Source organism: Triplophysa dalaica, chromosome 20 (assembly GCF_015846415.1).
Source record: "Triplophysa dalaica isolate WHDGS20190420 chromosome 20, ASM1584641v1, whole genome shotgun sequence".
Taxonomy (NCBI): domain Eukaryota; kingdom Metazoa; phylum Chordata; class Actinopteri; order Cypriniformes; family Nemacheilidae; genus Triplophysa; species Triplophysa dalaica.
The window spans coordinates 2,295,515-2,321,187 of record NC_079561.1 but is presented as its reverse complement, the minus strand read 5'-3'; the positions used below and the strand labels follow the sequence as shown (position 1 = coordinate 2,321,187).

Below are 25,673 nucleotides of genomic sequence, written 5' to 3'. Positions count from 1 at the left end.
TGTTTTGCCCCTACTACCTCTAGATGGGGTTCTAAGATTTAAAATTCAATCTTTTAGGGAGAAAGTAAAGTAGGGTTTGAGTAAAGTTTATGCAATTCACAATATCTTAGTCCAGGAATTTTCAAACTTTACACTCTAAAAAAAGGCTGGGTTAAAATAACCCAATTTGGGTTATTTTGGTAACCCAACATTGGGTCAAATATGGACAAACCCAGCGTTGGGTTATTTTAACCCAGCCAGTTGGGTTAAATCTTTGACCCAACATGCTGGGTTGTTTTATTTAAATCAACTTTTGCTTAAAAATTACATTGATGGTTTAAAACAAACCCGAAATGTTTAAAAATAATAACAAAATCACAGAGAAATACTCGAGGCATCAGTAAGAATCAATAGTTTTATTAAGGATCAAAATGCAAGACAAAAGGAATTCATAAAAACATGCAATATGTTATGCTCAATGAACAATAAAATGGCATATAAAACACTTTGATGAAATGTATGTTTATACATATTTAAAGAACATTAATTTCAATAAATTACATTAGTTTAGATTTTAACATAGACATTTAACAAGGTTATTAAAGTGGCACAAGTAAATATAAATAGTTAGACAACTTAACACTTCAAAACGCTATAAAAAGTATTTTACTAAACCCTTGTTAATAGAACCGCATTTATATGTTAAAATATAAGTCTATGCACAAGTTTTCTATAAAAAAAGAAATAAACAAGCGTTATGGATGTGAAAAAGGGACACCGTAACTTTCCTCTTCATATAAACTCACAAAACATTTTAAATAGTGTTAGTTCTTTCGGTTTCAGCACTGCTTAACCTGACATATCCACGGAGCAGACTTACTGAAGAGGATTCTTTTCCTAGTAGTTGTAGACAACAGTGTGGTGTGCACTTTTGGAAGTGGATGTCCAGCAGGAGGGTTTCTTTATCAATTTGTTCATCTATAAAGAGACAAGAAAAGAGACAAGAGAAGAATGTAAGGAAACTGGCCAACCCAGAGCACAATGGATTATAATAAACATATAAAGAAGTACATTGTCATTTTACCTAAATAATGTTTACCTTTAAGCCTGTTATGAAAACATCCACGTTCCAGTTGACATTCTCTTGAATAGAATGATCCATTAATATTAGCTGTTATTCTGCACGCTGTCAGTGGGGGGAAAAGAAGAGTAGGATCTAGTACAGAAAGCGAAATACAGTCTTAAAAAATAATATTATAAACGTTAAAACAACCCTTCACTAATTCGACACACTCGGGAATAAGTTTAAGTCTAAAAAGAGCAACAATTGTTCGTCTCATATACCCAAAATTAACTATATCGCATTGTTAACCACTAACGTTATAAGAGCCAGCGGCTATTCCCGAAGCAATGGCCGAGATAGAGCTGCTCTCCACGGAGACACGACAGCTGACAGCCTGAAGCTCACACCTCCGACAGCGTCTTAACAAAATCTCAAAGAGGCGTTATGTTTATATATAAATCACGTATTTGAGTTCTTAACAACAACATTCTCGTCTAAAAGACTCTTAAATCTAAGTTCCGTCACCGAACATTAGCGGTATTTATAAAAAAAAATGAGCTGGATGTTTGCTTTTGACACGACGCTCTCGTGTCGACCTTAAACTAATATCAAGATGCGTAAGTTACTGAACTAAATTCCTCACACAAGTCACACATTTCAGAGGAAATGTTCACCAAAAAGGAAGTTTAAATGATTAAAAAGCTGTAAATTAGAACAACGTGGGCATAACGTTACAGACTAGCTATCCAAAGCTAACGAAGCTAGACGTTACTTTCAAACCTAATGCGAACAGCCGAATTTTGCATACTTTTTTACAGTAATAGTTTTATACATTAAAAACTCGTAAAACATACCTTTTATTCTCCGAATAACAGCTTTCCGAGATGAAGTGGATCAAAATGCCCGCGAAGGTAAAGTTTGTCTGATGCGTAGAGGAGTGGGAGGGGTTTACTCTCTCAACTGTCACTCAATTGGACCAGACTGGTAACCCAGCGTTTGGGTTACTCAAAAAATGACCCAACACTAAGAAAATAACCCAACAAAATGACCCAACAGGCTCAACCCAGCTGTTGGGTTAAACAAATAACCCAGCATTTTTTAGAGTGTATGATGCCAAGGACCCCCAAATATGATTAACCTTTTGTGATGGACCCCTTTTCTAAAATATATATATCAATCTATAGATTTGTGTGTAAAGAAACGTTTAAAATGTGTTGGATGAATAGTCAAAAACTTGTTTCTAAACAAAGTTGGCAATATTTTCACTCCAAGTCCGAAAAAAATCATCTTTTTATTGAGAAAGATTCAAACATAAACAATTCTGCAAACCATCCATAGCAAAATAAGCAGATACAAACTGGACATTTTTTTTTGTTTTTTGCTAAATCTTTTTTCCAAGAATATGTCTTGCAACCTCCCCGGACCCCAGTTTGAAAATCCCTTATTCCATCCTTTGTCTTTTTTTAGATTGGTGCATGTTAATTCTAATACTTGTCAAGTTATTTTAGTTGAAGCGTGCTACCAATTTGTAATTGATTAAATATAACGTATGTTGGATTTAATCGGCGGTTTTAAGCGATTGGAATTTGAAGTATCAACAGCTGTCGCGATATTTGATTTTTTTTGTAATAAATAGGTATTAAAATAAGACAACATATCTGCCAGGTAGCAATGCAATATTGTACCTTCTTAACAGATTCATAGTTCGTACACCTTTCTTGTTAAAAGAGTCAGAAATCATACACATAACACAAAACTTCAAAAAGAAATGTAATGATTACAAAATTTACTTTTATGTATAAATTATTTGGACAGAAAAAAATAGGGTTGAATAAAAAAAAAGCTTTATCATATCTTAGAATAACATTTTCATATTTGCGATATTTCGATCGCATATCCTCATGACGTCACACAGAACATATGAAAAACCTCCTCCATCTTGATTACATGAAGGTCAGAGAATGCTTAAGCATATCACGTTAGTTTTACAGCATCATGATGTTAACATATATTTAACAGGTGATGATTTTACATTATTATTAAATCTCTTATATGTGGTTCTAATTACCCACTTGTTAAGACGTGTTTGTTTCTTTAAAAAAAAACTTCCTGCCGTGTCTGTGTAGTCTATGTTTAAATACAGCAAAGGCCACAATGTTTTTTCCATTAAAGATACACTAAGAGCTAATTATGTCACAGCATTCCACAGGACAGTCAGAGGTGCAGAGACTTTTCATTTAGCCTATGCCATGTCCACTTCACACCCATGCCCCCCCAAACCATTCCTGCTGTACGTGCTTCTATTATCACCGGTCACTGTTTGAGACCCTCCGCCCCCTCTGGTCTGCCTATTTCTGGTGTGGTGGTCAGGGAGCTCAGATAAAAGAGGAATCTGTTATGTCGGTCCTCTTTGAGCTTTAACAAAACAGCGATCCATGTATCCGACCTCTTCGTGAAGAACACATGCACTGTAGACTTGACATTTGGTCTGGATAACATCTTTACAGGTGGGTGTAATAACCACTGAGAGATAAATGTTTTCTCAATTATTGATTCTGTGTCTAATTTGTTGTTTCATTTTTTAAAGAACGCTGATCGCCTTCCTGACTTTAACACTATGTTTGCATTAAACAGTTTTCTGCCTAGATCGATATCCAGTTTATGTATGTCACTCAAGGACTCTAAGAAATGCCTTGTGCCTCCTTCCAACCCCGCCACCCTGGAGGCCAAAGTTGATGACTTGCATTTTAAAGTGGACCAGTTTCTTACCCTGGAGCTCAGGAAGAGGTTGCCCCTTATGCGGAACTTGTGCCCACCACAGCACGCTGCAGGAGGCCATGACCAGCCAGCTGTCAGCTCAAGCCAGACTCCTGGATTCTCTGGAAAGGAAAGTCCTGGAGATGAGAACAGCTCTGGAGGACCTGGCATGTGGTATGGAAAATCGAAATAAATCTGGTTTTGTACTGTACCATTATATTGTTCGTGTATGTCTGGCATTATATTGACAATATGTATAATGTGGAGGGTCTTGCAGATCTATGCACTGTGATCTTATGTGTATGGATACATTTCAGCTGTGCATGCATCAGGCATAATCTCACATTGCCGTAATATATATTATATGTGTTGTTGTCTTTTCAATACAAAGGTCTAGGAGACAGACTGTGTGAAAATGTGTCTGTGCCTTTGGTCGCTCTACAGAGAAGGAAGTCACTGCCTGTCCGAACCTCTATGGTTAGTAGACAAAACAACTTCCTGTATTTGTACATGCATACTGTATTTTTCTATTTTAGGACATTCTTGTATTCCTTAATGTATAGCAAATATTTCGTTCATGCCTTTGCCAGTAACTCATCACTTTACATTATCGTTTAGCTGCTCTTTTGGTTTGGTTCACATGATTGTTACCTGAATTTGTATCTTCTGTATATTTATTACAGGATGAAGTCTATGTTCGCTTGGACACACCTAGAGAGCGTAAAATAGTGTCCCAAGTCTTTAACGTGGCCTCAGAGAAAGGTGACTGCAATGATCAAACATTCTAGAAAACATTCACAGGATTCCCTTCTTCGGTTCTAATGTGATGGACATAAATCAGAGTGACAGGCCTGTTAGCATGTCAACTATTTATGCCTCATGCACAGCAGGATGACCCACAAATCACCTGACTAAAGAACAAACAATAAATGTATACTAGTACAGATTAAACAGCTTCAACCTTTGATGCATTAAATGTTAACAAGCAAACATTGTATGTACGTTTTATTTACGTATGTGTGTTTGTGCAGGCACATTAGTAGAAGTAAATGAAATCAATAGAATGAGAAGAGAGGACCATCTGACTGAAAAATATTCATCGGAGGTCAAAATTCAGCATGAAGTTAAATCACAAAACACAGGAGAAAAAGAAAAACCCATTGTAACCTCCAAATCATCAAATAATCTGCTGCAAACACAGAATATCATTCAAATGGAAAATAAGAATAACATCAAGACACCCATCGTTGCTCCTGTATCTATGGTGTCCAAGAAGTTGGTCGCTCCAAGGAGTCCTTCACCAAAGCCAGAAGTCCAAAACGAGAAGAAAGTTCTAACACCAAACAGTGAAGCAGCCAAGATGACACCAACTTCTGCTCCCATAACAAAAACAGCAGTTTTGTCTGACACAATCGTGCCGAAACCTAATATTCAGCCACAAAATCATAATGTCCCAAAGAAAATTGAACCGGTGTCTCCTCAACAACAAAAATGGCATCAGGTACCAGCACACCGGTACCCAACATTGCTTCTAAGATGACTTCGCTAGACGTGTCAACAGCGGCATCACCCATCCATACTCCTTCCACAGCAAATCTGGTTCCTCCCGCACAGAGTTTTGGAACATCATCGGAAAATAAACCAACAACAAAAATAGAAAATTCAACACTGTTTCCACCAAGCCATAAACCACTAAAAACTGTGGGTTTAACCGTTACCACGGCAACAAAGGAAGCTTCTTTACTTAGACAAGTGCAGAGCTGTCCCAACTCCCTGCAAAGGTAAAGTGAGCAATTCATGCATCCTTCGTCCCAGAATTCGAAGCACACTTTTTTAACACTACATGAAAAACAGAGAATACGTAATTATTAAAAAATTCAACATTTCTCAGACATGCAAATTCAAGCAAAGGTGTGATGTTGAACATACTTTGTGCAAAAGTCAGATTTGTTTGCTTACAAATTGCTTTTTTTGAACATTCTCAAATCTTGCTGGGATGCATTTTTCTTATTTTTTGTATCTTAAACAGATTGCAGATTGCTGCTGGTAAAAAAGATGCACCTCTCACATCACCTTCAGAAAAGACAGGGCCCGAATCACCTGAATCGAAGCATGAAGCTGGTGGAATACGGATTAAAATAAGCCCAGCTGTAGACAAACCTCCAGCTCAGGCGAAAGTCAACAATCCCCCTAAAACCTGTCTTAAAGTTATAGGTAAATATCTGTCTGTCTATTAACTGTCTAAAATATATGTAGCTTTTAGCCTTATTGGAAATATAAATAGTGAAATAACCGCAAGATAATTTTTATCATGGCATACAATAAACAGGGTCAAAATAACTGCCATTGGTGTTGTGTAAATTTGTTTACAAAGGTTAAAGAGGTGACAGCAAAGCCCTCAGCATAGCCTGACCTTAGACATGTGAAGAATTTCAAACATGATGATCCTCGTCCCCAGAACATTATTGTGCCTTCCAATCATAAGCACCTGTTTCCACGCGAGCCCAACATAGAGAGTCTTACAGATCAGATATCAACACCATGACCGTCTCATAGTGATTCTTGACCTGAGATTCCCATTCAAGATAGACACTTTAAAGATTGTAACTGAACAGGTGCCTTATAGACTTGATAAATAGATTGTGCTGTCGTCAATGTAACCGGTGCCACGTCTGTTTCAAACATCTGAGATGATGTAGCACGACACATTAATGAAGATCAAAATATATTCTCTATTTCTATCTCCTTTAGATGATGTTCCATCTCAGCCGGCACCTTTCTCTCACCGGTTTGTGGCATTAAAGTCAAATCCTCCACCCTGTGACACCTTCAGTATCCACACTAGAGAAGTTCTGGGAGGGTCAGATAAAAGCTCTCTGTGACTTCTACAGAATTATCATTGATTTAATTGAGTTATCAAACAGATTTTGGTATGTGTGTTGTTAGTGGCCGCTTCGGCAAGGTGCACAAATGTACAGAGAATAAGACGGGGATGAGGCTTGCTGCTAAGATTATCAACACAAGAAATGCCAAAGAAAGAGTAAGTACACCAGCATGTTTAAAAATGAATTTATTTAGCACAAAAACAAGCTTTCCTGCTTTCCTTACATGCTTTTTTTACAGGACATGGCCCTGAATGAGATCCAGGTCATGAACCAGCTCAGCCACCCCAACATTCTTCAACTCCACGAAGCTTTTGAGGTCAAGAATCAAGTCGTGTTGATATTGGAGTTGTGAGTTAATTTATGTTCAGCACACATGTTCTACCCAAGCAAAGAGTAAAAGATAAGATTATCAATTTTGCATTTCACTTTTATAATAGATGATATTGCTTTTTAAGTTAATGAAAAAGAAAAGCATTCTTTTCTTTTTTTTTAATAATTCAGACTGCTTCAAGGAGGTTATTCTGTCTGTTTTATTCAGTGTGGAGGGGGGTGAGCTGTTTGAAAGAATCGTGGATGAGAGCTGCCCGTTGACTGAGGTGGATGCCATGGTCTTCGTGAAACAGATCTGTGAGGGAGTCCAGTACATGCATCAGATGTACGTCCTTCACCTGGACCTTAAGGTAAGGCTCTTTTCTCTAATAGGCAAACAGCATTCACAGTTTCTTTGGCTCTTTTAAATAAATGATGATTTATATTTTGATCTATTTTATTTTCAGCCAGAAAATATCCTTCTTGTTAATCACTCAAGCCATCAGGTGAAGATTATTGACTTTGGACTTGCCAGAAGGTATATATACTGCATTTAAATGCTATTGTGTTTCAATCTGCATGTTTATTAGATCAAATCAGAAAGAGTATTGCCATCATTTTTAAGCTGGTGTGACATGTGCCTTTCATACTTTTCTAATGACCGCTGTTTATTTCTGATTGTGTTGATCCTGTGACAATTCAAATATTAAAGTTGAGGCTTGATTGTTCTTCCATCTCTAGATACAAACCTAGAGAAAAGCTCAAGGTTTCTTTTGGAACACCTGAATTTTTGTCTCCAGAGGTGGTGAACTTTGATTTTGTCTCGTTCCCTACAGACATGTGGACTTTGGGCGTCGTCACATATATGCTGTAAGTTATAATAAGCTGTGCAAACATGTATAATTCACAGGTGGAAATATTTGTTTTAAGTTATATAAATAATTGCATGCCTAGAATTGATTTCTTTAATGAAAGCATAGGGGGCTGGGGGGGGCGGGGGGTTGGGAGGCAAAAGGGGACATGGAGTGAGGGCAATAATTTTGGGAAGAACTCATTTCTGTTTGTTTGATGTTGTCAACGGTTAGAACCGTAAAGGAATAGGAAAATAGACAGAAACATCAAAAATCTGTACTCATTGACCAAATTGAACGTTATTTTTTTAATTTTTGTATTGTTGAATAATATTTTTTCCTATACAAGTCCTATACAAATTTCCCCTTTGAAAGACAATAAAGTGTATTTCATTCAAAAAAAAAATCTAGGTTAAGTGGCCTTTCTCCTTTTCTGGGTGATGATGACAACCAGACCCTCAACAATGTGCTCCTGGGCAACTGGTAGTCACTTTTTATATGTTTTTCATGTACACAACACAATGTTAATAATCCTAAACAATTATTACAGAACACCATTTTAAAACTGGTATCCTTTGTAAAACAATGCCCCCTGTTGGATGTTCAGGTACTTTGATGAGGATGCTTTCGAGCATGTCTCTGCAGAGGCTCGAGACTTTGTGACCAACCTGTTGATCCGAGAGAGAAGGTGAGAATGAAGACATACAGAAAATCTTCTGAAACTGATCATTTCAAACAGTCTCAGTACAAATGCGCACACTAGACTATACTATACTACATGTCTGAGTGCTCTGTGTTATTATAATTCATCTTTCTCTTTCGTGTAGTGGTCGTCTGAGCGCGTCCCAGTGTCTCAAGCATCCGTGGCTCAACAACATCTCAGAAAAAGCAAAGAGCAGCAACATAGTGCTCAAGTCGCAGGTTCTCCTTAAGAAGTACATGGCCAGACGAATGTGGAAGGTGAAATACTGCGGAAACCATGAATATGCATATGAGTTGCACAAACCATGACACATCCTGAATCTGATCCTGTGAACCACACTGGTACACATTCTCATCCTCTTCTCCTTTTTATTTGCACAGAAAAACTACATAGCCATTGCTGCAGCCAACCGGTTTAAGAAGATTGGAAGTTCAGGTTCCCTGACGTCGCTTGCAATCTAAGAGTGTTCTTCTTAGTACACTTCTGAGCACAGTTTTTGCTTTTATAATATGCCTTTGTAAATGTTGAGACTTTGTCTATATGCCATTTTAACCCATTTTACCACAATGATTAAACAGAAGTGATTATACTACACGCGAGCAAGCATCTTTAGGCACATACTGTATATCTCTTGTGCTTGTTGGCATGAGCAACACATTTATTTTGTTTTCTGCAGGTAAAATTGTTCACTTTTGCTGTTCTTCAAATGTAATTAAGACAGAAATAACTTAGTGAGGATAAAGTGTGGGAACAATCATCGCATAAAATTTGGCTTGCAGCTCAAAAGTTATATTTTGAAAACGATGCAGTAGTAGATTAACAACAAGTGTTTAATATTGTTTTGAGAGGCCATAAACATAAATAAAAAATAGGAAGTAAAACTTTCAGGGCTGGTGGGTTTAACCACAGAAATGCAGAAACAGAAACTTTGCTGAGCGAACATGACTACAAATCTGGATTGTTGGTTCCAAAGTGAAGGTCCTGGCTGCCAGAAAGCGACAACATGTCATGGGTATGATGACATAATAGTATGACTTGGTCCGTCCGCTTTCTCATTTCCTGTATGTGAGTCACGACATGGACCAACATAGTTCCATCTCCTTTGTGTGCTACAAATTCTTCACGATTGGTTTCATCCGAACTGATCAGCTTTCCATGCGTTAATGCACTGTGAAAAAAGCTCGTTTTCAAAACACTGATCATTCCGAACAAGTTTCCTGCGAAAGAAAACAATTTCCCTTTCGGCATGTTTTAAATAAGGAAAAAAAACAAAATCTCAAATATTTCCTGTTATCCATATGCGCAAGATCTAAACACGTAGGGGAATGAAAGACAGCAACATGGATGTTTAAATTGACCATAAAATTTCCTGAAGTTACAGATGATGATGTCATCCATGTGACTATTACACTACAATCCACTGGAAATTCAGCAATTTCGTTGAATTCCGAGGCTAAACTTAAACGCCTAGTGTTTATTCGAGTTCTTCACTTGCGGTCATTGAGAATCAACAAATATTTGTTCTAAAATTCACCAAATATGATCTGGAATAATAATTGTCTAATCTTCAATGACATCTTCAATGTCACGTGATGTCTACACGGCCTCGAAACGGTAGAGGGATAGTTCACTCAAAAATAAAATTCAAATTTTCTCACCCTATCACACTTTCTTTCAAGCATAACACAAATATATTTTATCTCCCAAAGAAGAACGTGTGAATGACATGAGTGTGACAACACTTATTTGGGGTGTACTTTCCCTTTAAATTGGCCCTCTATCGAAACCCTCCAACACACACACGGTTTCGTAATCCTACATATTAAAACAAAAGTAAAATGCGTAAAATCAAAAAAATATTAAATAATTTACCTCACATAACTGTTCTTGCCCAATGCCTTTCTTCCTAAAGAGCACAGTTGATTTAACGTAGTATGTTGAGCTGCGGTTAGGGAGGAGTACAGAAGGGAGGTAACGTTACTGGAGTTGTCAGACTCGCTGCTGCGACAGACATCAAGCAGTTCACGAATCCACAGGTTCAACTTAAACACTCCAGCTCGAGGTAACGTTACGATTCACATTCCGCGTTTAAATCAAGAGTAGCGCGCGCCGCCTCAGATTTGAATTTTAACGGACTTTTCTGAAGTAACAATCTAAAGTACGTTACAAACGAGGTAAAATAAGCGTTTAACATACGGTGAATAACGTTACTTGTTTAAGTCAGTAATTTGTTTAGACTAGAAATCATCGAATTACACGCGGACTTTAATTAAGTTAAAAGGTAAATGGTCGCATTGTTTTGTTTCACACGCATCGTTGTTACCTAAACGTTATTCGACGCTTTTTTGGGAAAAAGTGAGGCCCTGCGTGACACAGTTGAAAATCACGTAACTTGCATTTTTAAAACTCGTTATTTCATTAGGCGTACAACACATTAACGCTGAAAAAGTCGTGTTGTTGGGGGTTTGTGTAGGAATATACGAAGGAAATGATCGTAACGTGGGATATCAGTGGGAGGGGGGTTTACTGGAAGTAGAAATACCGTCGTGTCGTCATAATCTAAAAAACCCACATGTTTTTATTCTGGTAATTTCTTTACTGATATGGGTATATGGATTAAAGTTTACAATAAATTAATTAGGATGATACACCTTGAGTATCGTAAAACAATCACTCGTGATCTTAGTCATATCGTAAACACATTTCTTTTGCGTTCACACGGTTATCGTAGTTCCTTGTTCCTGAGGTAAAGTCAACAGTTGATTTATGAAGTCAACAGCATGATCAGTTTATTTTAGTTCTTCTGTTTTCACTCGTTTAAAGGGGATATTCTGACTTTAAGAATAGTTATTAGTTATTTATTAACTATGCACCATTTTGAGCTCTTATCAGCGCAATGACCTACATATTGTTTGTTTATTTAACCATTAAAATATTTAAGGGCAGTTGGTATGGTGACTTGGTTTCGTTTATTTATTTTCCTCTCTTTTTGTTTTCAGAATCGAATAAAAAGCACCATGGCTGTAGAAGGGGGATCAAAGTGTGTCAAATACCTGCTGTTTTTCTTTAATTTAATTTTCTGGGTGAGTAAACGCCAGTCATTTCATATATCAGCCAGCATGTGCCTAACCTGCTGATCCATTTCCTTGTATTGTCATCATTGGGTTATTGCGCCTTGGAGGCGTTATTGTGAAACATTTTATTAAATGCAACGCTTTGCTAACCCTTAGTCTTGTATTTCACTGAGTTTGGTTTTACGTTTCTTGAGGTCTAGCGGTAAAGGTTTGAGTATCCAACACTTTATCCAGTCGAGAGAGTTCAAGCCTCCTCTTGGTGCGATTCATATTGTAATTTACAGTAAAAGATTGCACAACATGCAGTAAAAGCGTCTCATGGCCATGTCAGAGTCAGATGACTGGAATACAGCTATTTTGTTTAAGCACACAGCTCAAATCAGATGGTGATGTTTGTGTATTCCTTTCTCTCTGGTTTGGTTGGGAATGTTATGGTGCCATAGATGTGTTATAGAGGTAATGTGTCGTCACTTTATCATGTGAATACCACTTTAGCTCGCCGGAGCGTGTCCTCCTGGGTGGTAATACACTCAGCAGAATGACTGCTTAAAATATCAGGAAACGCAACTCCGCGCAACATTTCAGTATCCAGGAACACCTGATTACTATGCAAGTCGTAGAGACGTCGTAAGAATCGCCCGTCGAGTCCAGCTGCTTGTAATATCAGCAAATAATTGCGGGTTTTAGTCTAGGTTTCGTTGTTTCTCCTATTCTCCTGTTTTACCACTCAGAGGAACGTGTCCTGGGTCTCAAGGGGGTCGTGTCCCGGCGGGAAAGTGACGTCAATGCATACCCTAAATTGTCCATGAGCATGTACTTGTATAGGACTTAGTTGATGCATTACATACTAACTGTATGATACAAACTTATCGACATTAATATGTCACGAAGCAGTACAGGTTAATAAATTGCAATTACAATTGTATTGTTAAATAAGCTAAATCGCATAGTTTACAACAACTAAATGTTGACGATTTGAGTGGTTAGGTCCTTTACCAGATGACTGACACTGACTTTCCCTTTAAACACTTAACACTCAGTCAAGCTAGTCAGTTTAATGACACACAGCATCTCCCTAGAAGCCGGTTTAACATGTAACTCAAGTATTTGGTGGTACATTTCCTAAAAAAAGTCTTACATGCACAAATCTGTGCATGTAATGAGGAAACAATCATTGAACTGAAAACATAAAAACCTCAACTTCTATCCATAGTAATATCGTCCGTTCACTTCAGTGGCTGACCGGATATTTTTTCAAATGTCCTTCTCCTTTGTGCCCAAAGCCTACTTTGACACATCTACACTTCCTCCCTTTCCTGTTATTACATGATCATTCTAAAATGTATTAATATGGGAGTCATCAGACATTTTGTGTGCCGAGTTAAACAGATACTGAGCAACAGGGGTTGTTCCTGACATAAAACAATATCAGGTTTTTGATCAACATGATGTGACATAAGTATTTCAGTATTAAAGAACTTCGAAAAAGTTTTGTGAACAAGTTTGTGTGTGAAATATAGTCACACTACAGTGTTTTTTCCTCACATTTCTCAGTTAAAGAGAAAGCGATTGTCAAATTCAGCATCAGTCATGTGTTTGGTGTTTCGCTTTATGACGGCATCATGTGATTTTTCTTTCCGAGTATTAACATCGTTCGTGACGTATTTAGTAATGCTAAAGGTCAGCTGAAACATGGGCTGATAATAGATGATTTAATACCACTCCTTCCTTATTCATGTCATTACGTGTTCCTTTAGTTTACTTAATGCAGTGAATGTATTTCTATATTCTGTACCAAAGTGTCCTTTTCACTTAGCAAAGAATGACAACAGGATATAATCGGTACTTATCGCCTGGTTCCACTGATTATTACCCTGTGATGTAGCCATAAAAGTAGTTTAGAGCTGTGCACAGAAACGCCCATACATCCTGCATATATACTGAACATCCTCTACAGCTGCTAAACTACATATGTGTTCTTTACTTCTACTTTATTAGAAACGTTTGCACAGTACTTTATCTCTGAGATCAAGGTGATGCAGAACTCCTCAGCTGATCGGTGTGTTTGCTTATACAAACTTTATAAAGGATTATGAGCAGGCTCTGAGAGCCAACGCCATTAGCAAATGTCTGTACTGAATGTTATTATGAAATTTTTGGATGTCTCTTAAGTACTATAACCTAATATAATAAGCATAGCATGCGTTCATATACCCATTTTCTTTATTTTGGTTATCTCATAAAACATTTCATACAACTCGATAAAACGTTTCCAAAAAAGGTGTTACAAGAAAGGGTTTTGAAGAAGTCGCAATGTTCAAATATAGCGGTAGATCTAATCCTGAACACTTTATTCGTAATAAATATTAAGGTTTGAGATTAAAAAGTCTTTACAAAGTGGCCTGACATGATGCTTCAAAACAAGATTCTCATTATATTCCTCATAATTAAATTAAATGTGTAAATCGCTTTAGATTAAAGCTTCTCTCACCTCATTGGTACAAACATCATGTTTACTAAAGCCTTTCCTTTCTCCTAGATTGCGTTTTTGCATTTTTAGAAAAAACAGTGGTTCTGGATTGGACTATGTGTCACTAAAAAGGATTTGCTTCAATCAAAAACTTATTTAGGACTCTGAATACGTTACTGATTAAAATCTTAGTTTGACATTTATTGTTGTCTGTAGTCTTGTCAATGTGAGGTTTACCCTGATGACTCTATATAACTAGAACTAGTCTTCTTGAAGGGTCTGTTTTGTCTTGTACTGACCTTCCTTTTATTCTATTTCCCTCTCTTCTATCACTAGATATGTGGGCTAGCCTTAATAGTTCTTGGTGTAATAGCCCAAGTTGCTCTTCACAACACAGCGGTCCTCAAAGGAGCTTCTGGTGGAGCCCTTGTGCTAATCGGGGTGGGGGTCATCATCTTCTTCATCGCCTTCTTTGGCTGCTGTGGGGCCCTGAAGGAGAATCACTGCATGGTCACAACGGTAAGGATTTTACGTAATTTAAATTCACATTTGCACTAATAAATGTATAGATTTTTTTCACAACTTTTTCCACCGCAAGTTTTATGCAACTTGTGAAATATGAGCTGGTGCTTGTGGAAAAACGTTAGTGTTTTTGTTTATGCATTGGCGTTGCACTAACCCTGCAGCAGATCAACACAAGTCAGACCGGTCTAACCAGATTATTTGTTAGCCTGATAATTTGCTTATTAAATGGACACCAACAGTATGACTAAAATTTACAAATAATGTGCCATTGTTTGGTAAGATTGTAATTGAACGAGGTAGTGTAGGCAGTTAGGGCTTGGTATTGATACAGATATTATGATTCGATCCTAGTTCACAAGCTCTGAAATAAATTCAATTCAGATTTGATAAACTCACCGTTTTTGTTACTTTCAAGTTAAAGGATTGTTTGTCTTGATGTATGTATTTGTTTTCTCCTAGTTTGCTGTAATTCTCTCTCTCATAACCATCATTGAAATTGGGTCAGCTATTGCTGTTTATGTCTACCGTGGAGAAGTGAGTATTTCCCTACTTACTAGATCCCGTACAGATCTCACCAACTGTTTTTAACAATAAAATATGTCCTTTGAAGCAGGTCTCATAAGAGAGTAATGAATATGACATTAAATCAGGTTACTGATTCTTGTACACAAACCTACTCTTATCTGCACATATGGACTATTATCCAAATTCTCCTTTTAATTTTTCTCACAATAATCTCTGTATTATTCTGTAGGTGAATGATCTGGTTACTGAGGGATTTAAAGAAATAATCGACAACTATAATACCACAGCGAGTTCCGGGAAAGCCATTGATGAAATACAGATTGAGGTTGGTCAACCATCAATAGTGTCAGATTAAAAAATACATATCTCAATACCACTTGGTCACTTAGAAATCCTAAACATAAATTTGATCATGCTCTGATTATGAGTATCTCAGGCTTGTTTGCTTACTGACATCTGTTGACATTAAGATGACATCCTGCTGTTATTTAGCAGTTTAGTTTATTTTCTGTGCTTCTGTTTTTTTTTACTATACCCATTTACCTGGGCCACAGATGTTAGGTAATACAATATTGACATCTTACTTTTCTGGAAATACTTTGTAATTGTGGTCTTTGTCCAGTTTATAAAGCAACTCTGTTTTTTAAATCAATTTTGCCTTAAATCAGTGAACCTATATAAGAAGGTTGACTTTTAATGTCTATTTCTTTTCTACTAGTTAAAGTGCTGTGGAGCAAACTCCTCTGATGACTGGTTGAACTTCAAACCAGCCCACGATTCGGTCCCAGACTCCTGCTGTATAAACATGACTGCAAACTGTGGTATTGGAGCAATTCACAATCACAACAAAATCCACACACAGGTAAGAATCTTTCTGGAAATGATGAATTGTCTTTGGAATTGTGTACTTTCTTCGTTTTAAGATTTTTTTTAAGCCATTGGGTTTTTGGGTTATGTAACATTGTTTTATTGGAGTGGGTATGTGGCGTGCACAGTGCAGTAAGATGTTTGTTTTTGTATTTGTTTTTTACAGGGATGTCAGCCGGCTGTAGTGGAGTCTCTCAAACGAAGTATTCTTTGGGTTGGTGTGGCTGCTCTGGTTATTGCATTTGTACAGGTGAGATGACATCCTTTTACATATATAGCACTGCACAATGTCTGATGTTTTAAAGATGTTTTCTTTATTAATCAAACATTAACTTTGTTGTTATAGATGACGGGCATCGTGTTGGCATGCGTTCTGATGAGAGCCATTCGCGAGGGGTATGAAATCATGTGATTGCTTCAAGTCACAACATTTCAACCCAAATCTGGGAAGAGGGACAAACTTGTCACTTAAAGCTCTTAGAGACCATACAGGTGTTCTATTTTTCTTTTTTAAGAGGCAGATATTTCCCCCTCTTGCAGTTTAATTTAAAAATGCATTTTCACAGTACTAAGTAAATATATATCAATATCAATATATATATATCCATGTTTTCTGTTGACTCTCCACTCAGTAATTGTTTCTTTAGTTCTTTTTTTTTTATGTGACTTTTACCTTTTTATCAGCATTCTTAGTCGACCACACTTTCCTTTTGGGTTAAAGGAAAATGATTGTACTTCTTCAAAACAAAATCTACTGATATTACCAATTTTATATATTTTTAGTCTAATACATCCAATGTCAAACAAACAATAAAATGTTTGTAACATGTTTGTTCTTTTTTTTGTTCACCTGAAGTTGTCCAAATTCTTATTAAATGAAGGGTTCACTTTAGGTAACATTAAGTGAAGTCTTTTAATAGAAGTCAGTTTAGACCTTCTCATACTGCATTGTCTATTAACATTTCACCAAACAAAACAGCAGTGTCTCTTGATATAAAACATCTCAAAATTGCTGCACAATTGACAAAATAAAAACATAACGGCATGTATTGCACTTTGTTTGCATTTGTGTTTTTAAATGTAAAGGCACCTTCGAAAGGGTGAATGAAAAGGTTTAAAGACATATTTCTTGGTCTTGCTTACCACAAGATCAAAAGCTTGTATAGCGTTAGCGACCTAACTGCAGTGCTTTGACCATTTGCCCAGTGCACACACAGACATCTTCTTTTTGAATAGGACATAATCTTTGTGTAATTTGAAATTCTCAAAAATAAACACTTAACTTAAAATGTGTATATAAACAATTAAAATGTGGATATGCTGTATAACAGAATTTAGCTTGGTAATATCTCTTCTCAGGCTTTTTCTTAAACATCTTAATAAATAGGATCAAACTCATTTTAATTTCTGTGGGGGGGGGTGCAAACACGAAAAATGGCAGAGATCTGATTGTGACTAGAAAGTTGTAATGGAAAACATCATCATAGAAACAAGTTAGCACTCTGTTCGGACAATCTTTAGCGAAATAGGTCAATGAATGTCTCAAAATAAGACCAATGAGTTCCAATAAGATATGTCTGTCATTTCACACTATATGCGATTGTAACCTCTCACAGCGATGCACTCTTTGGCATCATTACACCCCTCCTTCGTAGAAAAAATGACATACCTTCCGAAATTCTATAAACTCAATGGTATTCTTTAAGTTACCTCATTAAAGTAAACTGAATATGTGTTCAAAAATGAGACTGCAACATTTATGAATATACGTTACAGAAACAGAAATATTCCTCCAATTACAGAAGTAACAGATGGTGAAACTTTGAGTAAAATTCAAGATTCTTGTTCCCTTTAAGTCAGTGGTGAGTGTTGGGTAGAGAAGTCATTTGGTTGTCTGAGGTTAGTGACGTGGGTGCTTTGGGAAGTTAACAGTAAGCAATACCATACTGTGCAGATAAAGGGAGGTCTCTGATTCTGAACAAAAGGAAAACACAATGAATGTGCAACACCGAATTACAGTCATGTCAAAAGTTTAGTACTAAACCAACACATTGAAACATAAGATAATAATTTAATACAAAAGCATTTGACCAATTTAAATCAAGCATTTCAAATAGTATTTTGGTCCTGCATACCCTTGAGGTGTGTTGAGAACTGTAGCCATTGTGTAAGCCATTCACGACACTGTCCGGGACTCAGAAGTTCTGGATTCAACCCTCTCACAAAGCATGCCTGGATGACATGTTATAAACATCCATTAAAACCACCCAAAAAAAGTCCAGTAGAAGAAGCTAATGGATAGAAAGGGTGACCTCTGACCTCTCTGAGCTCGGCATCATTCAACTGGTGCAAACCTAACCGAACAATGGCACGGTCGAGCTGCATGAGTTCTAAGGCGTGTTTATTTAAGCGCCGACTAACCCAGAAGGCAGGAAGTCGGGGCGTCAGGAAGAGTAACGGACAAAGATGTCGCTGGAAAAAACAGGTAAAAGATTTAAACATGCAACTAGACAGTCTTGTTTTCTTTTTACATCTTCCACCGTACTCAAAAACCACAAAGATGTCAGCAAACTTTGTTCCGATTGGCTACTTTTCTAATCGGTTACTGAATGTGACATTACAAAAACTTGAAAAAGAAACTGAACATGCAAGAGAAATGGGCGCTCACCATTTGGTCGGCATACATTCTCCTGACACCTAAAGGTGGTCCAGAGAACAACGTTCGGACTGCATGAACGTCAGACACCACAGGATGGGCTCCATTTCGGACCTGGAGATATATATATATATATATATATATATATATATACCCAAATATATATTTTAATAGCCTAATAAAGTCAAATCTTATGTACAGAATGTAAAGCGCAGTACAAACTGTCAAAGACTCACCTTACTGCAGAGCTCCACGAGTCGGCTTTTCATACGGCTGTCTTGAACAGAAGGTGCTGTCCTCTCCAGTCCTTTGACTATAGCGCAGTGATGCTGTGCTCTCTGACCATGATATATTCCCTGAAACTCCACCAGCTTCTGTGGGGTCCAGAAGTGTCGGATGAGGAGCTGGCGAGGATAGAGGTACCTGGTGTTAAAGGAAGAGCAGCAAAGGGGTGAAATGAAACAGTCAAGATATTAAGAAAAGCAATGAATTATGATTGAATTTAATAATGTATACTCACATGAGGATAAATACCAAATAGTTGGCAAAAGGAGGAATCGAAATGATGGCCAGGGGAATGGCTTTGAGTAAGTCTCTCCGAAACTGAAAGCAACCGACGTATCTCAATAATAACAACACAGAACTATTTTAAAAAGTATGTTTTTCTCAAAAAACTCACCTGTCTGAGTTTCTCCAACTCACGGTAAGGCAGGTTCTCATAACCTATGTTCTCGGTGAGCACCCGGGTCTGGATTCTTCTTATTTCTTTGGCATCTTGAAACAGTAGCCGAAAACCTTCAAGCAACAACATAACAAAATGAAAACCCGAATGACACATTATAATGCTGTGAGCTTTATGAATCCAGATGTACCTTTCATAAAGGTGTCATAGAGAACAAAAAAGCGAGGAAAGCGACGCTGCAGGAACCTCTCGTACTTCTCATTGGCCCACTTGAGCCTGGACGAAACGCTTCGGCCGATCCCATGCCTCGCTTCCGAAGGTGAGTATTGCCTTACAAACCACAAACTATAAGAGACAACACAAAGACACAATCAAACAGTAATTCATTATGAAAGATGCTGTGATGTCACCTGCAGAACAGGTTTTGCGTTTCCTATTCACTGCCATGCAAATTTTATCTTTAACCAACAAGTAAAAACAGGAGAGATAATGATAAACATACAATATGGCCTCATCGGTAACGTTAACTTTAATGATGAAACAGTATCAGTTTTTATATTGACTCGTCTGAATGCAGTTCACCCTGCCTATGGGACTACAACAGGCAAACAACCACACAACCGCCTATAAACGATCGATCATTCTGAACGTATTATAAATAATACCTTGATTGTGTTGACGTCAATCTAGGTGTGCAGAGGCTTGCTTTGACCCCGACAGGTCGTTGTCCATACAGTAAGATCACTGAAGCCCCGCGGCACACACCCCTACAGGACAGCGCCATCTTGAACGGAGCAGCTGACAGTTCTTTGTGGGCGTGTCTTCTAAAAAAGAGGCTGCGCAACGCTGCGCAGATCGATCGTGAATGCGGGTGCTGATTGGCTGATGCCTGCTGACGTGGTGTTTGGTCGCCCATTCAACAATTATAAACAATTATTTGTTTAAATACGGATAGTATCTAATCATAGGTTGCCAGAACTGCCAAGTTTCAGTTATGTATGATATGATACAATTTTTCAGAGATAAAATGGGGTTATTTCATGTTTTATTAAAAAACAGTACTGCACATTAATCTGCCAGTAGTTTTACTTTATGTTGCAGTTCTGATCATTGTTCAAATAAAATAGGAGTAATAGTTCCGTATGCATAGTTGTGAATAAAGTCAGTTTTCAATGTCTACCAGTTGTAGTTGTATGATTATGTATTTTATTTACTATTTGTAATTGTTATACTGTAATTACTAGAAGATAGCATCCCCTCTTTACATTACACGTAAGTGTGTAGCATACTATTTTAAGAACAACAAATTTGAATCCATTTATGTGTAAAAAATGTGTTTCGTCAATCGAAACATCAAATGATAAAAGACGTTTGTTTAAAAGACCACTGAAATTAAAACGTAGTGCTGGTTACAAAACAGAGTTACAACACTCGCATAGACTTCCGCCGGAGAATGGAATGCGGAAGTAACTCTATAGAGGGTAATCAAGCATTGAGGTCACTTTCCCATCATGTCGGGACACGCTTCCGGTTCCATCGCTCCAATGTCTATGGGTTTTTTGAATGGGTTTTTGGTAATTCGCCCAAAATAAGGTATGTGGTAAACAAAACCACTAAATATTTTCACGTTTTATTCTATTACATAAACCCCCCATTGTGTTTTAAAAACGGTGGTTGCTAACAAGTTAAACGTTAAACTTAAACGTCATCGCGCATATAAAGCTCACAAATAAATTTTCATTACATGTACGCAATTGGCAGACGCTTTTACCCAAAGCGACTTACATTGCATCATCCTATACATTTGTTTCTAAGTATGCGCAATCCTCACGACCGCAATGCTCTTACCACTGAGCTACAGCAAAGCAAAATGGTTCTCTTTGGCTCCCTATAGTTCTAAACATTGCATTGAAGCCCATTCATTTAGTTTCCCAAACACTTTCGCAGGAACGTTGATTAAATACATCTCTGTAAAACCGGTGTTTTATTAAAGGACTTTTTAAAACAAAAACGTTTCTGTGTGTCTATCTCTGATGCTGACTGATGACATATAAAGACTACTCATTACATAAAATGTTATCGTTCTTTATGGTGCATTTACTTGCAATGTTGATTATTAATTGATAACTTGTGCATTGTTTTTGTGAATGTCATAATATAATTTAATGCATGCATAGTCAAATTAAACATTGTGAACAAACCTCATTAATACCATCTCTCAAACACTCATCATACAAAATTTCATCATAAATGTAATCAAAACAGTAGTCGGTGCTTATATTGTGTTTGTATATTTAGTTGCAAATACAGCTACTTCCGCTTTCTCTCCCACTTAAACCCATTCAAACAGACTGAAAGTTTGGAACGATTAAGAGCTAAACGAACCACGTGACCACTCGGCGGCGAGATCAAGGTGTGACGCAACTCTGTTGATTCCGAAGCTAATGGGTCATTACACGTGATGGCCATCCCAGCAGTTGATTGATGAGCACTGTGGATAGAAGCAGCCATACCGCAAGTTACAAAAGAGAAGTTGTAAGTCTACCACGTGAGACCACGCTGTCGATTCTAATGCAAAACATATAACGGTTAGGCAGTGACAGATCGTTTTTGTTTAAACTGGTTTTGCACGCGTGAGCATTCGCTTCGCTTTATAGTGTTTTAAACGGTTTTAAGCAGTATTTTTTTTTAACTGATCAGAGCTTATTTGATGCATTTTAGTATTTAAATTTGGGCCTATTTTTCTTACGGTGCCATTTTTTCCCCCCCACATAGTCGACGGAGCACGCAAGGCCACGCAAACGATATATAACCATACGCAGAAAAGAAACATGAATACTATTAGATACGGTACTAGCGTCGGGCCGTCCGGAGTGAACGGTGAAGGTGCACCGCACACCTGGGAGGACGAGCCTGGTAAGCCGACCATCCTTCTTACTATCAGGGCCTTCAACTTTGGTTGTGTAGAATAAAACATGTGCCTCCGGCTGATACACAACGGTGTTGTGCGTCTCATTGATGGCGGCTCTTCTTCGTGGCCTAATGTGTTTAAGAAAGGGATGATGCGGACCCCGACAGAATCGTGCAGTGCCCCTACGATAAAAACCACCAGATCAGAGCATCTCGCTTCCCTTATCACGTTCTCAAGTGTAGGAAGGTGGGTTCATCTCAAACATTTCTCTTAAGTATAAGTTTTACTCTTGCATAGTAGGGGTGTTTGGTCTCATAACGTCGGTCTGTTTCAGAATCACCCCAAACTGGCCAGTGAACTGAAGACATGCCCCTTCAATGCCAGACACTTGATTCCCAAGCACGAATTGTCCCACCATGTAGCAAACTGTGAGGATAAAAAGCCCCTCACTACTGAAGGTATGTGTTGCCGGGGCTGGGAGATATATCGTACGATTCTAATGCGCTGTTTCTCAATGACTTGCGGTAAAACGCGACATCCTGGAGCCAGAGGGCGCTCTTGAGCAGAAACTCCGAATATGGTAAACGGAAGAACCATTCCAGGAAGTCCATGTGGTCATATTCTATCGCTGTTCTTCAAACCTTCTCAAGTACTTTCATCATAATAAAGATGAATTATAGTCATGATGGTGATAGACGAGTGTTGCTTTTTCAAATACACGTTATAAACGACTCAATCTCGAAGTGTTTTTATATGGAGCAGTACTTCCTACTGATCAAGCAGCCGTAAATCACGGAAGAGCTGTGCACATCGAATCGATCGAGACGTCTATAAATGGCGTGAATCGCGATATATATCGCCCTGCCTTCCTCCGTGTGCATTTTTTGGGATTCCATGTGCAAAAATGAGATTTAAACGATGTTGTTTCTTTTAAGGACATGTTGAGATCCTAGATAAGTTCCAGGTTCCCCTTAACTCCTGGACCAACCCCTCGCCCAGTGAGGACTGGGAAACAGGTCTGTGACCTGTTAAATGTGTGCTGTCATTTATTTATTTATTTTTTGTACTGTGTATCTAAAATCAGGCAGAAGGGCAATGACACCTTACTGCATTTAGTTTGGTTTATGACTTCTGCTTAGTTTTGATAAATAAAACATTTCTCCTTTTTGACTTCTTGCAGAGACTGATGATTCGGCTGGTTTATTTGTGTGGGGTAAAGCCAACAACCACCAATTATCAACCCAAAACAAGTGAGTCACAGTACTCTGATTTACACTTCAAGAAACTCTATGTCCTGACAATGGCAATGTTAACCTTCTAAGAAATCATTTGTTGCATATGCTTATTTTGTGTTAGTCCTTTATTTGTTTTCCCTACCGGCAGTGTTGGGTCATTTGTGTGACCAGAACACCTTCACACGTTTCAGTTCTCAACCAAATGAGCTACAGGAACTCTAGAATATAATCATACCTTTAGCCTTATTGATTATTTTAGATTAAAGTGAACGTTGATGTGAAGTGACTTGCTTTTACATGGACTTGCGCTCTTATGTTAGGCCAGAACCGATGTCTACGATGAGTTCCAGGATCAGTTCATCTGATGGAGTTCGGGCACCACGAACTCTACCATGGCATCTCTGTAAGCATTTCAAACGACCTTAAATAATTCATTTTTCGTTGGGTACAGTTGCAGATGTACCTCTAGAGGGCAGCATCACTCCTAGTTGAATAACGGTCTGGTTTGTGATGTTGAACTGTTTGTTGCAAGTGTGTGATTCATTATGGGGATGAAATGTTACAAAGAGAACATCCAAATTTCCTAAATATTGCTTGGATCATAGCCTTAGGGTATTCAAATGTTTACGTGATTGTAAAAAGTGTATGGATTGACATTAATGATTGTAATGCCAAAGTGTGTGGCAACATTTCTCATAGCTGTTTTTTTTCTCTTTTAAACAAAGGATGTGTCCCCTATGGATGAAAATTCCCGGACAAGCGCTTGCTTATTGGAGAAACTCATGCTTTGTGTAATTTGTCTAGCTTATTCAAACATTCCTCTTTTAAAATTTGCTTTTAATTTAGCAGAGCTGTGGAATGGATATTTCTTTCTCTAGCAATTATTTTAACGTGCAGTCCTTAATTCCTACAAGTCCAAGTCTAGAGTTACTCCGAATTAAACCCAATCACTTTTTTCAAAGGGAGATCTGTGTTATAGATACTGGACATTATTTAATCTTAAACTGTTTTGAACCAATAAAGGTTTCTTGTATTGGTAGGTTGCTTTGGTTGAACTTTTTCTCCCAGATTTGTTGACCGATTTATACAGCATCTGACCTGTTTATATAGTTCTTTTCACAATACATTTAGCTTTGACAATGTGTAGGAAATGTAAAGGAATGCACTCAAAATAAAAATTCTGTCATCATTTACTCACCATGTTCTTTCCAACCTGTATAGCTTTCTTTTGCAACATTAGTCCCCATTGACTTTGTGTCAATACAATAGAACGTCAATGGGGACCAACAGTTTTTTGATTACCTTAATTCTTCAAAATCTATTTTGTTTTGCAAAAGTTACACCGGTTTAAAATGATAAGAGGGTGAGTAAATAACAGAATTTTCATTTTTAGGTGAACTATTCCTTTAAATAGTCCTGTTTAAGTGCTAATAAAATTCTACAATTTACATCTCTGGAAGTTTTCATTATGCACCTTCATAAATGGTTCTGGGTTTTTATTTTGAATTTATAATATATTGTAAACACACTTGAGATTATATTACAACGGTGTAAAAAAATAAATGAAGAATTTCAAGATTTTTTTTGATGAATTGTTGTCAGTTAATTCCATTGGTCTGAAATTCAACAAATCAAACCTCAGGAATGAGTCATCCCACAGCAATGTGAAAGACTGACTTAAGACGCATGACTGAAAACTTTAAAGGTTGTTACATTAAAAAGTCTGAACTTTTTCTAAATTTAACCTATACTGCTGTAATATTTTTTGCAGTATTTGAGGTATAAAAATTAGAGCATCTTTTCTATTATTTTGACATGTTTTGATTTTCAAATGAGAACTCTTTTTATTTGCAATTTTGGAGAAAAGTTGTTGGTTCACCGAATAAAACGAAAGGCTTTACTTTAAATTAGACCTGTACGTTTTAAAATGAGAAAAATGATCTCTGCATTTTTTCAGCGGCAGTGTCTCGGAGCATTTTTAATTGGTGTGTATGAATGTTCTGTCCTCTGTTACTGTGCTTGGTTTAAGTCACCGAGACGATGGGCCTGTGTAACCTCCTGTCTGTCAATATGAAGCGAGCTTGAGTTACTATGGCAGAGCCACGGGTCTGCCCCTTCTGCCTCGTCTCCTGTGCCTCATTTAACCCACACAGACAGCTGGCCACACCAGCTTCTCCCTAC

At 37.5% G+C, this 25,673-nt stretch overlaps 4 protein-coding genes and 1 long non-coding RNA gene across 10 annotated transcripts; 3 read left to right on the top strand and 2 right to left on the bottom strand.

Annotated features, from left to right (window-relative positions):
- Positions 1–380: 380 nt before the first annotated feature.
- Positions 381–2,471, bottom strand: LOC130409073 (uncharacterized). Of its 3 annotated transcripts, none has more exons than XR_008904814.1 (3): positions 1,897–2,471; positions 1,079–1,195; positions 381–957 (listed from the first exon to the last, which is right to left on the bottom strand). It is a non-coding gene; the product is annotated as an uncharacterized LOC130409073 (long non-coding RNA). The 3 variants fall into 3 exon arrangements; XR_008904815.1 differs by having other exon boundaries at positions 1,079–1,165; XR_008904813.1 differs by having other exon boundaries at positions 1,079–2,471.
- A 939-nt stretch (positions 2,472–3,410) lies between these two features.
- mylk2 (myosin light chain kinase 2) lies at positions 3,411–9,760 on the top strand. Its single transcript, XM_056732696.1, is given in 17 exon segments — positions 3,411–3,549; positions 3,677–3,973; positions 4,191–4,276; positions 4,483–4,561; positions 4,831–5,297; positions 5,300–5,580; positions 5,829–6,013; positions 6,551–6,659; positions 6,746–6,839; positions 6,923–7,032; positions 7,223–7,364; positions 7,461–7,531; positions 7,735–7,863; positions 8,256–8,327; positions 8,452–8,532; positions 8,672–8,804; positions 8,928–9,760. Coding segments are annotated over 16 exon segments (2,316 nt in total). The 5' UTR covers positions 3,411–3,549; positions 3,677–3,777; the 3' UTR covers positions 9,009–9,760.
- Positions 9,761–10,452: 692 nt separating this feature from the next.
- On the top strand, positions 10,453–16,837 carry cd63 (CD63 molecule). Of its 3 annotated transcripts, none has more exons than XM_056732677.1 (8): positions 10,453–10,609; positions 11,547–11,630; positions 14,428–14,610; positions 15,076–15,150; positions 15,371–15,466; positions 15,860–16,003; positions 16,175–16,258; positions 16,355–16,837. In XM_056732677.1, the coding sequence occupies exons 2-8, from the start codon at positions 11,565–11,567 to the stop codon at positions 16,418–16,420; spliced, it is 714 nt and encodes a 237-aa protein (XP_056588655.1). In that variant the 5' UTR covers positions 10,453–10,609; positions 11,547–11,564; the 3' UTR covers positions 16,421–16,837. The 3 variants fall into 3 exon arrangements, with proteins under 3 accessions (XP_056588655.1, XP_056588657.1, XP_056588656.1); XM_056732679.1 differs by lacking the exon at positions 10,453–10,609 and adding an exon at positions 10,700–10,721; XM_056732678.1 differs by lacking the exon at positions 10,453–10,609 and adding an exon at positions 10,806–10,828.
- Positions 16,838–17,055: 218 nt separating this feature from the next.
- letmd1 (LETM1 domain containing 1) lies at positions 17,056–20,170 on the bottom strand. The gene is made up of 9 exons (XM_056732666.1): positions 20,012–20,170; positions 19,537–19,691; positions 19,344–19,459; positions 19,185–19,267; positions 18,901–19,087; positions 18,677–18,778; positions 18,328–18,480; positions 18,144–18,240; positions 17,056–17,982 (listed from the first exon to the last, which is right to left on the bottom strand). The coding sequence occupies exons 1-9, from the start codon at positions 20,128–20,130 to the stop codon at positions 17,909–17,911; spliced, it is 1,086 nt and encodes a 361-aa protein (XP_056588644.1). The 5' UTR covers positions 20,131–20,170; the 3' UTR covers positions 17,056–17,908.
- Positions 20,171–21,689: 1,519 nt separating this feature from the next.
- zgc:56699 (uncharacterized protein LOC405758 homolog) lies at positions 21,690–24,940 on the top strand. Of its 2 annotated transcripts, XM_056732682.1 has the most exons (8): positions 21,690–21,881; positions 22,122–22,262; positions 22,400–22,503; positions 22,592–22,715; positions 23,193–23,273; positions 23,438–23,507; positions 23,813–23,895; positions 24,218–24,940. In XM_056732682.1, coding segments are annotated over exons 2-8 (549 nt in total). In that variant the 5' UTR covers positions 21,690–21,881; positions 22,122–22,177; the 3' UTR covers positions 24,220–24,940. The 2 variants fall into 2 exon arrangements, with proteins under 2 accessions (XP_056588660.1, XP_056588661.1); XM_056732683.1 differs by having other exon boundaries at positions 21,713–22,262.
- The last annotated feature ends 733 nt before the right edge of the window (positions 24,941–25,673 follow it).